General features: G+C 40.7%; 1 protein-coding gene across 3 annotated transcripts in view; it reads left to right on the top strand.

The window, feature by feature from the left end:
- megf10 (multiple EGF-like-domains 10) overlaps nucleotides 1–14,795 on the top strand; it is a 107,720-nt gene that overhangs the window by 64,112 nt on the left and 28,813 nt on the right. For all 3 annotated transcript variants that reach the window (XM_048170519.1, XM_048170535.1, XM_048170525.1), the window contains exons 9-12: nucleotides 9,504–9,716; nucleotides 12,391–12,565; nucleotides 12,652–12,772; nucleotides 14,306–14,469. In XM_048170519.1, coding sequence (XP_048026476.1) covers nucleotides 9,504–9,716; nucleotides 12,391–12,565; nucleotides 12,652–12,772; nucleotides 14,306–14,469 — 673 coding nt within the window. The remainder of the gene's footprint in view (nucleotides 1–9,503; nucleotides 9,717–12,390; nucleotides 12,566–12,651; nucleotides 12,773–14,305; nucleotides 14,470–14,795) is intronic.

The following is a 14,795-nucleotide window of genomic DNA, read 5'->3' as shown; positions in this document are numbered from 1 at the left end:
GGATTCAGCATTCTGGATGAAGGCAGGAAGATCATTCCACCAGCAAGGGACAGTGAATGAGAATGTTGTGGAAAGTGATTTCATGCCTCTCTGTGATGGTACCACAAGCCTTCACTCCTTTAATGAGCGTAGGCTTCTGGTAGGAGTGTAGACTCATAAGAGTGAGTGGAAGTAGGAGGGTGCTGAGCCTGTGGTAGATCTATAAGCAAGCGTCAATGCCTTGAATTTGATGCGAGCAGCAAGTGGTAGCCAGTGCAGAGAGATGAAGAGAGGCGTGACGTGGGCTCTTTTGGGCTTGTTGAAGACGAGACGTGCTGCAGCATTCTGAATCATTTGTAGAGGCTTGATTGTGCATGATGACAGTCCAGCCAGAAGTGCATTGCAGTAATCAAGCCTAGAAATGACCAGGGCCTGGACCAGAAGTTGTGTTGCATGTTCTGTTAGAAAGGGCCTGATTTTCCTGATGTTGTGTAGTGCAAATCTGCATGACCGAGCTGTCTTTGCAATGTGGTCTTTGAAGGTCAGTTGGTCATCAAGGATTACTCTAAGATTTCTGGCCGAATTTGATGGGGTAATTGAGCATGTGCCTAGCTGGATGTTGAAATCGTGATTTAGAGTCGGATTGGCAGGGTTTGACCTGACCAATGAGATGGGTAGGATTTCCGAGCGGCAAAATTTCTCTAAGGGGGCTTTTACGAGTCTTTGTGTTTCTAGCAGGGAATCTGCATATAAAACTGGTTGAGTTGTTTTGAAGAAACTATTAAAGATTCTTGTCATCCTAATATGTTGCATAGGTATCAACATCTCATATACACAAGTATTTGAATCTCCACGATACGAACCCATAGGCACCAAACTTGGTATAGGTTAGTTTACTTTAACCATTGGTTCTTATCACAAAATGCCATACAAAAGACTGCACAAAACAGTTATAATAATACACACAATGGCTGGGGTGCATGTCTTTGTAGCCTGACTCACAATGACTGAACTAACCAGAGGCCTGCATAGTTTCAGCTCGTAAAACCATGGCAACTAGTTTTATTACCTTATGGGGTTCGGGCAGACACCCTGGTTTGCACGTGGTTTTAAGAATATTTGTTAAATATAACAAACATTTGTGTCTGATTTATGTCAGTCATTACACCATAAATCATAAGCAGTGTCTCAGAACAAGCCATTTCCAGATCCCTGACAGTGTGACGTCACAATAGCCACAGGCCCCGCCCATGTATGTTGACAGGCACTGCCGTTTTAACATAGAACCACCCTGAGCAAGTTCACAGCAAGTTTACACAGTCCGCCATTGCTGCACTGACGAGAATGTCTCCCAAATGTTTTAGGTGTTCTGTAGCTGGATGGATTAATCCACATAGTTCTCTCCATTTACTCCCTAAATCTGTGCCACTGAAGACGAGGTGGATGAATTTTGTTTTTGAAGAAAATGCTCCCTCAACTCTACCAAAATTCGTTTATGTCTGCGTGAATCATTTCACACCGGACTGCTTTGTGAACGAATGTCAATTCAAAGGGACAATACAAAACAGAGGTTGTGCACTTAATGGTCAGAGCACTTTATTACAGTTCATCAGAGTTTATTTACGGATATAAAGTTTACCAGTTCATTAAGCACCGCCCGAAAAGGCATAAGGTCTTTATATATTTGTTTACTGTTAGTTGTAATGAGTGTTTCTGTGTAATTCGCTGTAACAGAGTTTGTGTTGTAGGAAGGAAGACGACAGCGTCGGCTTTGACTACTGGCTGCTTTATTTATTTTCTCAAACAAAAAGGTGTGCAGACAGGCACAAAAACAGTCACAAACAAAGATAAATTTACTCCAGCCACGTATGCAGGAATCCAGGAGGGTGGCAGCCATTAGTCCTTCTCTCTCTCACTCGCTCCTGCTTCTCCTGGCGTTTTATTACTGAAACAAGAGACAGGTGTTTGTTATTTGCGCTTAACCCAATCACTCACCGCGCGTCTCCTGCCTCTCTCTTCCGCTGCAGACTTCGCTGAACCACGCCCCCCTTGCCACATTCGCTATGTATGTTGATGATTGTAATGAAACGGGACTCAGGCAGGGATCCATTTGCGAACTTTATTGAAAGTGAGCGTGGTTGTACAGGCAGGGTCAAACAGGAACAAACAGGAACAGCAAGGGACAGGCAGAATCGTGGTCAGAATACAGGCAGTGGATCAGGACAGGCAGATATAACTCACAGAACAGAATACCAGGCAAGGGTCAAAGGCAGGCAGCAAGGGGTCGATAACAGGTAGCAGGCAGGAACGGGAACAGACAGGCAGACAGAATAATAATGCTCAGAATTGTAACATGGGTTAAACAAGACTTTGCAATGAGGTGGTGTGTGAGTGAGTCTTAAATAGTCCAGATAATAAGCTACAGCTGTATGTGACAAATGATGATTGGTGTGGAGTGTGCATGTGACTGGCAGGGAGGATTATGGGAAGTGTAGTCCAGGAACTGACAGGAATCGTGACATAACGCCCCCCTTCCTGAAGGCGCGTCCTCGTGATGTAAATGGCATAGACAGGGAGGAGGGGTGGGTGCACTGGAGATCTATTGGTAGATCTCCAAATGCAGGTCCAGGAACTCAGGCAGCCATGGTGGGTAAGGTGCCACAGGCAGCCACGGCAGGTCAGGAGTGTCGGCCAGCCACGGTGGGTCAGGAGTGTCTGGCAGCCATGGCGGGTCAGAGGCTGTGGGCGACCATAGCAGTTCGAGAGCCTTGGGACACCAAGGCGGGTCAGGAGAGTCGTGCAGCCACGGCAGGTCAGGTGCCGTGGGTGGCCATGGCGGGACAGAGTCCGTAGATGACCACGGCGGGTCAGAGTCCACTGATGGCCATAGTGAGTTAGAGTCCATAAGGCAGCCATAGCAGTTCAGAGGCCGTTGATGGCCGTGGTCGTGCAAGGTCCCCACCCACAAGCTCCCCACCCTCAGATATATGGCCCCCCCCAAAAAAGTTCTTGGGGAATTCAACGGAGGCAGTGGCGAGTTCGTGAGCAAGGAGCTCGGGTGCCGCCGGCAAGGCAAGGAGCTCAGGTGCGGAGTCTGGAGCTGACTCGGGCTTGGATGCAGAGTCTGGAGTGGGCTCGGCGAAGACTGGAGCGGGCTCGGCAAAGACTGGAGCAGCCATCTTGTCCGTAGACACAGGCGGAGCCATAGACATATAATAAACACTAGACGCCCTATTGGCCGCTTTGGACTGTTGCTGCGATACGTCAACGAGTCCGCCATATTGTGCGGGGCAAGACTGCGCTGTTAACAAACACAAGTAAACGGACGAGCTGCGGTTTTTCTGGATAAAAACAAAAATAACGTTTACATTTATCAACCAATTTCAGTGGTTTATAATGTACGTGGTGTACAAAAAGTTCTAGTTACTTAAGATTTCTATAGTTAGACATATAAAATATTTATTTTAATTAAGAAATAGGCAAAGCTCAGGCTTGTCATGTATTTGATTGCTTTATTCTTGCATAAGAATTGTGAAAACTGAGATATAATTTAATTTTCACATTAAATTAAATAAAGTTTTCTTATTGTAAAAAAGAGATTTTCTGTCTTTAACGCAATTTTAGCTTTTCTTGAGCTTAGAATTGACCACCATTGATACAATTAAACAAATCATCAAATACAAATCACACAGGCAGCTTTCTGTATTTTTATAGCACTAAAATGATAGCCTACAGATAGATACTCCAAAAACATACAACAACAAAGATAACTGATGGATCCTTTATGGTAATACATATGATATGGTACAACTACAGTACAATGCAAATAAAGAAATTGTGAATAGTAAATAGTTTGTTATACACTATAAGAAATAGTTTATGTAGTATATAATATAATAATATAGTCAATAATAAAGTATATAATATTGTCAATAATCAAACAGTATACAGCAAATAAAATAGTAATGAATAGAACATTTATAAAATATAAGTACAATAATATAATATCATAATAATATATTGATAATAGCATATAGTATAATAATACTATAATAATAGCAATAGAATATGTAGTATCATTTACAGAATATAGACAATAATATAACATAATAACTATAATAGATTGATAATAATAGTATTGGTATAATAATAATAAATCGCAAATACAATGTAATATCAATTGCAGAATAATATAGACAATAATAAAAATAGTAAATTAAATAGTGACTAGTACAATAATAATATAGTATTGGTATAATAATAATAACAACAAAAGGCTATATATTTTCCACCAGTCTCTTGGAAATGGTGAGAACAGTCCACTAACAGGCAATCCTCAGCTTTCCTTGAGGCTTGTGTAGCCCTGGTTGCAATGGGCTGAAAAAGAAATAAAAATATAAACAAACTGCCATTTAATGGCAAACTTTTAAATAATGTAGATGAGTCGGGAAAGTTCCCTTCTATCTAGTTCCCACTGTCTCCTCAACTCGTTGTCTTTGTGAAACCTTAAATGTGTGAAAAGCTAGCCAACTAACTAACATTACAGTAAGGGTTAGATTAAGATTAACAAAATATCAGTCACCTAGCCGTAACGAGTACTTGTCATAAAAGTCGGTTTTAATAAAATAGAGATGCATATTTAAACTTTAGTTTATAAAATAACATAAGCTAAAACTATATTAGAAATCATGTAAACTCATGTCTCAACTTTCACAGCTAACTAGTGACATCGCTAGCTATTTTAGTCTGACTGACTCCGGTGGCCAACTACTATCAATTATATAATGACCAAATACAACCAGAAACAAATGTTCAGTCTTACCTGTGAAAAGTTATTCCCCGAGACCAGTTTTCAATTGTGCAGTGATTTGTACAGCCCCAAGCAGCACACTAAGCAGGCATTTTTCTCAATTCCAGTTATGAGCGTTATGGGAACGTTGCCCCGCACAACATGGCGGCGCCGTTGACGTACGGTCCAGCGGCCAATGGGGCGTCTAGTGTTTATTATAATGTCTATGGGCGAAGCGACCATCTTGTCTGTAGACACAGGCGGAGAGGCCATCTTGTCCGTAGACACTGGCGGAGCGGCCATCTTGTCCAAAGACACTGGCGGAGCAGCCATCTTGTCCGTAGACACTGGCGGAGCGGCCATCTTGTCCGTAGACACTGGCGGACTTGAGTGCGTTGCAACCGGCGGACTTGGTTGCGTTGCGACTGGCGGACTTGAGTGCGTTGCGACCGGCAGGCTTGAGTGCATAGCGACCGACAGGCTTGAGTGCATAGCGACCGGCAGGCTTGAGTGCGTAGAGACATGACGTGACTCTGGGCGTTCAGCGGAGATGTGACGTGACTCTGGGCGATCAGCGGAGACGTGACGTGACTCTGGGCAATCAGCGGAGACGTGACGTGACTCTGGGCGATCAGCGAAGACGTGACGTGACTCTGGGCGATCAGCGGAGACGTGACGTGACTCTGGGCGATCAGAGGGGACGTGACGTGACTCTGGGCGATCAGCGGAGACGTGACGTGACTCTGGGCGATCAGAGGGGACGTGACGTGACTCTGGGCGATCAGAGGGGACGTGACGTGACTCTGGGCGATCAGCGGAGATAATTACAAATCAAACAAATAGACTAAATAATAATCAAATTTAAAAAAAAATTTAAATTTGGCAACAAAACTTAATATTTTATTTCTTTATTTTGCATGTAACCATTCAGTTTTACAGAACTGAACGCGTCTGCTCAATTCAAAGTGGGCTGAACGAGAGTCGCACCTCACTTTGCCCATTTCGCCTCACCTTTGACTGAGCGCCTATTTAAGCGAGTTTGTCATTGATTGTATTGTTTTGTTGTTGGGTTTTTTATTAAGAATAATAATAAACTCATCATTAATGAACCCATCATTAAAATGCATTCACGGGCATTCATAACCGTGCGTGTCCACTGGCGCGGTGCTGCTATGAATGCCCATGCGGCCGTGAGCATTATACTTTCACTTTTGAATTACCGATTCAAAGCCTGTGTTTTGAAACTTGTGTGTTGACACCATTTTAAAATGACTCCACCATAGCCTTCTTTATCCTGTTGTTTCTGGATTTTACGGTGAGGCATATTTCTTTGTGAAGACTGGGTTATTGTTCTTTCATATGGTTCAATATTTATACAATAAACTCTATACAGAAAGGTTAAGTGATGATAGGGCTATGATGTTTGTCCATGTATCTACATGGTAAATTAAGAAAAAGTAAAGTAAAGTAATAAGTAATGAAGTTACTTTTCAAATGCAGTAACTAGTAAAGTAATCTCATTACAATTTACAGAAGTAACTAGTAACTAGTAACTAATTACATTTTTTGAGTAACTACCCCAACACTGTTTGGGCGTAACATGCAATAAACCAATCACAGTCTCATTTCCCATTCCCTTTAAAAGCCAATGGCGCAGTCTATTTCATTTGCCTCAAAATAGCAACGCGCCAACAATGCGCCTGAACACACCTCGTTGCACACCTCGTTTTCAGACCAGCACACCCATGGACGCACAAATGTGTGCAAATGCATTTGCTATTTAAACAATGTGGCACAAGACGTTAAAATGATAACTGTGTCAGGCTGAAACTAGAAAAAACACCTGTGTCATGCCTGGTACCGCATTGCACAGGTGTATGATAGGGCCCTAACCACAAAGCTCCTTGACTCATGCTTTATTGGACTCAAATGATGCATCATATATACCAGAGGTCTTCAGTCCTGCTCCTGGGGACCCACTGTCCTGCAGAGTTTAGCTCAAACCCTAATCAAACACACCTGAAGCAGCTAAGATGTGTATGAAAATACACATGCAGGTGTGCTGAAGCAGGTTGGAAGTGAGCTTTGCAGGACAGTGGATCCCCAGGAGCACGGTTGAAGACACCAGGGGTTATCAAACCGTTCCTGGATCCTCCCCAGCACTGCAAATTTTTGATGTTTTCATTATTATTATTATTATTATTATGGGGTAAATTGTGGGGTGCAAAAACACATCAGGGGAGGTGCTGAGTAGGGCCATATATCCTGGTGACAAGTGTCAATCAATAGAGATTATGCTATATTGTTTATATCATGGTATGTACAGTAAATGTATCCATGCAGTGCAGGACCGCTTGAAGTTATTGACAAGTTAGAGCAATATTGTGCTTAAATGGTCAAATGCACACATTTATGTGTCAAAATGACTGTCTTGGCGAGTATTCATGTAAACACAGTTGATTGAGAGGAAATCACATTTATGTCCGTGTGTTGGATCTATGCAGTGTCTTAAAGTAACAACAGCCTAATAAACCTGCTGCTGTCGGTCAATAATAATAAATAAAAAAGTGAATAACATTTGTAGCATATTCATACTGTGAAGTCTATGCAGTTTTTTTATTTGTGTTTTTTTGATCTATTGTGTTTATCAGTCCTATTGCTTATAATTTACTTCTTCTTACTTTATTACAGATTGTTTCCTTGTTTACTGCAATAGATGCTTAGGAACATTTTACTTACTTAAAAAAATTTGTTTGCTGTGGTATGAAAATTCGGAGGTTCATCTTACTGATCCAGTGTTGTGATTATGCATTTTCAGAGGTGAAAGCTCATGTGAGGGGTGAAAGATTACATTAGAATGGCATTTTTCACTGGACTATTAGTCACAGTGGACAAACATCACACGATGCATGCTGGAGAGAGTGACACAGGAGAGAGTGTTGATTTCCCTTATGCAGTCACTGCAGTCAATGTCAGAACAGCAGTTAATCATGTAGATGTATAATAAGTCAGTGCAGCCATTTCTCCTGGCGTTTTGTCCAGTGGCAGCAGCAGAATGTGCAGCTGTAATTACAGTTTGAGTGAGCATGCAGGATGTATTTAAACTGCAGAAATAGAAACGCAAGTGCATTTTTATGACTTAATAAGAGCTTTGGCTTCACCAGACGTCACTGTTACCTCCGGTTTACCCTGATTTCACCACACCCTACTGGCTGCAGAATAATTGCTTAACAGCCACAGGGAGGAGCCCACCAGTATGTGTGTGCGTCTGTTTACTAAGTGGTTAAGAGTCAAAGAGAGTGCGAGTCTCTGTATGAAGAGGGTTATTTGTGGGATGCTCATGCTCTGCTACTGGTACAGGCTGTTTTCAAATTGTGTGAATCCATCCTCTCTGCTAATGGTTGAGATAAGCGTGACATGAGATAAGAGATGACATGTTGAGTTCAATAGATTCTGCTCTGATAGAAGCTTCATTATGAGCACAAGACCATACGATAAAGACAAACAACACATAACAGCTGTTACATTCTTTGCATAGTTTTAATATTGCTTATGCAAAGATTAACTTCTCTAATCACATTTTAGTAGTGAAACTCGAATGTTCACTTAGAAACACATTTGTTGACCACTAAATCTCTTTGGAAGTCCGTCGATTCCAACGAGGATGATGCATTGCTATTGATAGGTCTTAGAATGAACATGTAGATGACTCTGTAGACCAAACTCTGATGTGCAAACCGGTGGTAGTGTGGCTGAGCAAGGCAGCATCATCCGCACTCTGGAGTTCAAACACTGACGATGTAGTGACTTTTGACTCAAGACGGTAATAAAACTGGATACTGTAACTCATGGAGATGCCTAATGGATTCTCAAAACTCATGGATTTTGTTGGGTCAATGAATGCCAGGTACAGCTCCTTATGCTGCTCTCTACATTTTTCTTGCAATAATTTTGCAACGAAGATCATGTCTAAAGTGCCAGGATTGCGCCTCAAGTCACATTGAGATTCTGGAAGAATGACGTCTGCTACGTTTGAAAGAAGGCGGCTAAGCATTACACGAACAAGTACTTTACCAGCAGTGGAGAGAAGTGAGATACCTCTGCTATTGCTGCAGTCACCTTTGTGACCTTTTTGTTTGTATATCGTAATGATGCTAGCATCCTTCCACTGCTGTGGTATTGTCCAAGCACTAATAATAAAGTGGTGCAAGCAATGCAGCAGACGAGGGCCTCCATGCTTAAGGATTTCTGCAGGAATGCCATCGGGGCCAGAAGCCTTGTTATTTTTTAGTCCCTTCACAGCTTCACATACCTTGTGAAAAGATGGACAGGCATCGAGTTTAGCTTAGTTTAGCTGCGGTAAATTGTCAAGTAGGGAGCAGTCAACAGGGTTGACGCAGCTGATGAAGTAGGGCTGCATTCACCTCATTTTTAGCTTGAAACAGTTTGCAAATGGAGCCATTATTCTCATCAAACTAATCACAATGTCTCCATGTTGTATAGCCTAGAGTCTCAACAGACGCCTCAATGATGACCTTGCTGAATTTCGACCACGTCTTCGCTTACATTTTCAGACAAAGCTCGATCAGGCATAGATTGCAGCTTGGTGGAAATTAACCACTAAATACTGTAATTAACCACTAAATACTGTGACCGTATACACTGTGCCAGTCTGTGTCAGTCTTCAGGACCACTATGTTGAGCTACTGTGAATGAAGTGTGTGTGTGTTGGCAGGTGTCAGGATCAGTGCCCGGTTGGCACATATGGCATTGGTTGCAGCCAGACGTGTGGCTGTGTGAACGGCGCCCATTGCTATCACGTGAGTGGAGCCTGTCTGTGCGAGCCGGGATACACGGGTGAAAGCTGCGAGGAACGCATCTGTCCGGACGGTCTGTACGGCCTCAAGTGTGACAGGAAGTGCCCTTGTCATGCCAATAACACACACAGGTAAGACAAACACTACAAATGTATTTTACCTTCTCATTGATTACATGGCACAGGTCTGAATTTGGTGTTCGCTGACAGGAATCATGAAGTTTGCTTTCCTACTGAAAAATCCAGCAGAAACCAGCATGAATTTCATGTTGGTCCAGGCTGGTTTATGCTGCTAGTTGGTGGACCAGCATAGTCATGCTGTTCTCAAGCAAAACTTTTAGCAGGATGCGAGTGAGAAAACATGTATTAACTGCTCCAGAAATAAACTCTGAAGCTAGTTGAACAAACTTTTCAGAGTAGGTTTAGAGCTGACAAAACCAAACAAATCCAACCTGGTTGAAATAGGGTTCTGCAGGTTCACAACACTCAACTATAAACTTTCTCTGTCAACTCAGGGAGTTTATGATTAAGTCTGGAACATGAGTAAAGTGTTACCTCTGCAGCAAATTAATGCACAGTCCGCATGTCTACTGAAGATTAAAAGACTGTTATGAAAAATATCATAAATTTAAATGCATTTATGAGGCAGGGATAAACTCTGCTGCTGCCATGAATGTTTGAGAAGACATCTGAAAGAAAATATCTAACTACATTAATGCAATATAAAATAAATTATAAAAAATATAAAATAAATATAATAAATAATTAGCAGCAAAAGCTGTTTTTCTCTAAAATTCTTTCACTGAAATCTGCTTTAATTTGGAGCAAGCTATACAGGGGGAGTGGCTTTATTGCATTAGATATGTCACTTTGCTCAGAGCTGATTGGTCTAGTTTTGGTTTGTGATCTAGATCACTTATCCAGAATAAAACTTGCTCTGGAGCAGGTTAGACGAGTAGCATAAGTTACCATGGTGATGAACACCGCTATAAACCAATCCACCATCTTGAACCCAAAAAAACAAACTAAACTAAACTAAACTTACCAGGGTTGCCACTGGGTAGCCAATAAAATAGCCACCTTGTGTTGTTATTTTTTGAAGTGGTTGTGTGTTTAAAGAGAGATAGACACACACACAGTTGCTCATTGTTTAGATCAGACAGACATGCACAGCTGAGAAACCGCATGTGTCACATGTGACGGCAGCTGCTGTATGCTAACTGACAAAACGGCTCTTTACAGCTGCTCTGTCCACAGGTAATGGACAATATAGTCTCATTACATCTGAGACTTCATAGTCATTAATACCAGCCTCTGTTGATTGATTTTACCAATGGTGGTCAGCTTACAAGAATGACAAATCAACATCATTTCAAATATAAAGAAATCAGTGGCTGTCAATGGAACAATATGATATAATATTAGACAATATTATTTAGACAATGTACATAAACCACAGTATAAGTGTGCAGTCACTTCACTTCCATTACATTTTAACTGGCTTAATAGCTAAATGTAAGTAATTAGATGACGTAATAAGTTTATTGGTCTTCAGCATGTGCATTGTTTCAATGCATTAAACTAAACACACTACATTTTGATATGAACATATCAGATTCTCTAGAGGCAAATCCGGTCATGATTGCGAGTCAAAATAATCATGAGGATAATTATGATGGACTTTTACTTTACTGACAGACTACAGTGTACTCAGAATACTGTACTGTATTGCTTCACATTCACGCAGATGTCTGGTTAAAGCCTTGAGCCTTCAATTTTACCAGAACCCATGAGAGGAGTTTGCTGTACTGTAATGTAGGCCTACTCCTCATATTCTGTGACCTCGGTGTCATTACCTTTGTACGGTACCCTGCATAGGCCAAAATTACATTAAAGGATTAGTTCACTTTAAAATTAAAATTACCCCATGATTTACTTACCCTCAAGCCATCATAGGTGTATTTGAAATTCTTCTTTCAGATGAATACAATTGGAGTTATAAAGCAAAACTTACATGACACCATGACATGTACTACGCAACATCCTATGTTATACGTTGCACAAGTTACGCTTTAGACGTAAGTATAATCCGTATGGCCATTTGGTCAGAAGCTAGTTATTTTACTTTATAAAGTGTTAAATTTGGATATTTTTCCTACACAAATGCATCGCTTCACTTCAGAAGGCCGTTATTCCTCATGTTTTGGAGCAGCTTGGTTCACAGTAAATGCTGTGATATTTTACATATATAATTCTTTACAATAGTCTTAATTTTTTTATTATTTTGTTTGTTTGTTTTTACTCTGTTCAATTTGATCTTGTAAAGATCTTGTGAAAATCTGGTTCTAGTAAAGATTGAACCCAAATGTAAACATCCTCAAAAAGCAACTATAACTTTAGTGGCAGCAGAGTGTGACCTCTTTGTTTCAGCAATATGAGATGTTTTTATATGAGATTAAATGTTTATCATGTCGCAGTTCAAACTGCAATTGCAATAAAAGACTATATATTTTTTACTAAATTGTCAAGCCCTATACTGTAAATAAATGATTTTAAAATAAAAACACTTACTAGAGGGGTCATGTGACCATTAACCAACATAAGTGAACATGTGAATGTGCCGTTAAATTACTGAAATATTAACTTAAGGTCTCAGGAGGTGATTATTTGATTTCAAAAGGGTTAGGCTGACAAAACAGTTTGGGAATCATTGCACTAGGATAAGACCACAGACCCAAAACTACAATTTGGGGGACACCAATAGATGGTTGTTGATGTGTTACTTGATGTGACATCTCTCTCTCAGCTGCCACCCCATGTCGGGTGAATGTTCATGCCTGTCGGGCTGGTCTGGGTTGTACTGTAACGAGACGTGCACTCCTGGTTTCTATGGGGAGGCGTGTCAGGAGGTCTGTCACTGTCAGAATGGAGCTGACTGCCACAGCGTGAGCGGGGAATGTGTCTGTGCGCCAGGATATAAGGTACATCATCATAAACTTCTGTGTGTCTTCTGTGTGTGTGTATGTGTGTGCTGGAGTCAAACACTGATGTGTAATCATGATTACAGGGCTCAGATTGCTCCACAGCCTGCCCCACGGGCACATACGGCATCAACTGCACCTCTCTGTGCTCCTGTAAGAACAGAGCCATTTGCTCACCCATCGATGGATCCTGTTCCTGTCAAGCAGGTAATTCTCTACAGAGCTCGTCAACTTTGGCCTTGGATATTCACTGTCCTGCAGAGTTTAGCTTGAAACCTGATCAAACTCACCTGCAACTTTCTATTAATTATGAAGACCTTATTAAGCTTGTTCAGTTGTGTTTGATGTGAAGTTGCTTATCTACCCTGAAAAGGTATGTTGACGCCTCACACAGAGTCACAATCTCAGGAATGCAGGTGTATTTTATTTAACACTGCATCTTCACAGCAAAATGGCATTAGATCAAAAGGGTGCTTCTACTAAATACTGAGCAAAGGGTCTGAATACTTAGGACCATGTGATATTTCAGTTTTTCTTTTTTAATAAATCTGCAAAAATGTCAACAATTCTGTGTTTTTCTGTCAATATGGGGTGCTGTGTGTACATTAATGAGGAAAAAAATGAACAAATGATTTTAGCAAATGGCTGCAATATAACAAAGATTGAAAAATTTAAGGGGGTCTGAATACTTTCCATACCCACTGTATTTAGCGTCGGCCAATACTAAGCCAGCATTTGTTTTCCGTACCCACTGTATTTAGCATCGGCCAATACTAAGCCAGCATTTGGGCGCAAACACGCCCAAAATCACGCCACTCAATTTTTGTTTTATTTTTGCGCACAAAAAGTATTCTCATTGCTTTATAACATTAAAGGATTAGTTCACTTTAAAATGAAAATTACCCCAAGCTTTACTCACCCTCAAGCCATCCTAGGTGTATATGACTTTCTTCTTTCTGATGAACACAATCAGAGTTATATTAATAAATATCCTGATGCATCCAAGCTTTACAATGGCAGTGAATGGGACCAACGAGTATGAAGCTGAAGAAAGTGCATCCATCCATCATAAACATACTCCACACAGCTCCAGGGGTTAATAAAGGCCTTCTGAAGCGAAGCGATGTGTTTGTGTAAGAAAAAATATCTATATTTAACAAGTTATGAATTAAAATATCTAGCTTACGCCAGACCGCCTTCCACATTCAACTTGCGAAAAAAGCATAACTGACACAAGGTCAGTTACACTTTTTTGTATGCTGAATACGGAAGGCGTAGGACGTAGCATAAGCTTTTTGAACTGCGAGAGGCACTACACTTTCTTCCTAAGTAGAATGCTGACCACTTTTACTCAAGTGGTATTGGAATTGGTGACCTGTAATTTGTCATTTTCATCTTAAGGTGTCTGTGCTTTTACTCAAGTATGGTTTTCAGGTACTCTTTACACCTCTGTCACTGCCATATGTGGCATATGTGACCACATTTTCAAATGTATTCTTCAAAGAAACACTGTAAAAGTATTCATTACCTGTTTGAAAATATCTCAAGTATGATGGTGTAAATTAAAAAATTTAGCACATTACTTTACTCATTACTTTCAGGTAATCTGATTACATGGTAACTCTTTACTCCCAACATTGTCATGTTTCAGCTCAGACTGTAAATAGAGTAATCATTAATTTTTCATTAAAGTGTTTTTAGTGCTTTTCAATATCTTCGTCATTGTTGCTGTTGTTTTAGGGTGGCATGGGGTGGACTGCTCAGTTAACTGCCCCAGTGGCACCTGGGGTCTGGGCTGTAACTTGACGTGTGTGTGCAGTAATGGAGGTGCTTGCGACGCTCTGGATGGGAGGTGCACGTGTACTCCAGGCTGGAGAGGAGACAGATGTGATCAACACTGTCAGGTCAGTTCATCTGTAACATCATAAACATTGCAATTAGAGCTTCATTCACAAAGAAATACAGTATCAAATGATGTAGAGTTCATTTACACATGTTCAAAGCCTGTTAATCCTTTTGTGTTACCTTATATTCTGCTACATTAATTATAATAATACTGAAAGAGTATTATATATTACCTCTAATTATTTGACATACTTTTGGCTTTCACTCACAAATGCATCACTTCTTCAGTCTGATGAACAACACAAACCAATAATGATAATGTATAATGATAAATTGCAAATTTTATAGTGCATTCTCAAGTACAATTCATTTAAATGTTCATTGT

Source organism: Megalobrama amblycephala, linkage group LG2, assembly GCF_018812025.1.
Source record: "Megalobrama amblycephala isolate DHTTF-2021 linkage group LG2, ASM1881202v1, whole genome shotgun sequence".
Classification (NCBI taxonomy): domain Eukaryota; kingdom Metazoa; phylum Chordata; class Actinopteri; order Cypriniformes; family Xenocyprididae; genus Megalobrama; species Megalobrama amblycephala.
The sequence above is the reverse complement of the archived record's forward strand: the minus strand, read 5'-3'. Positions and strand labels throughout refer to the sequence as shown.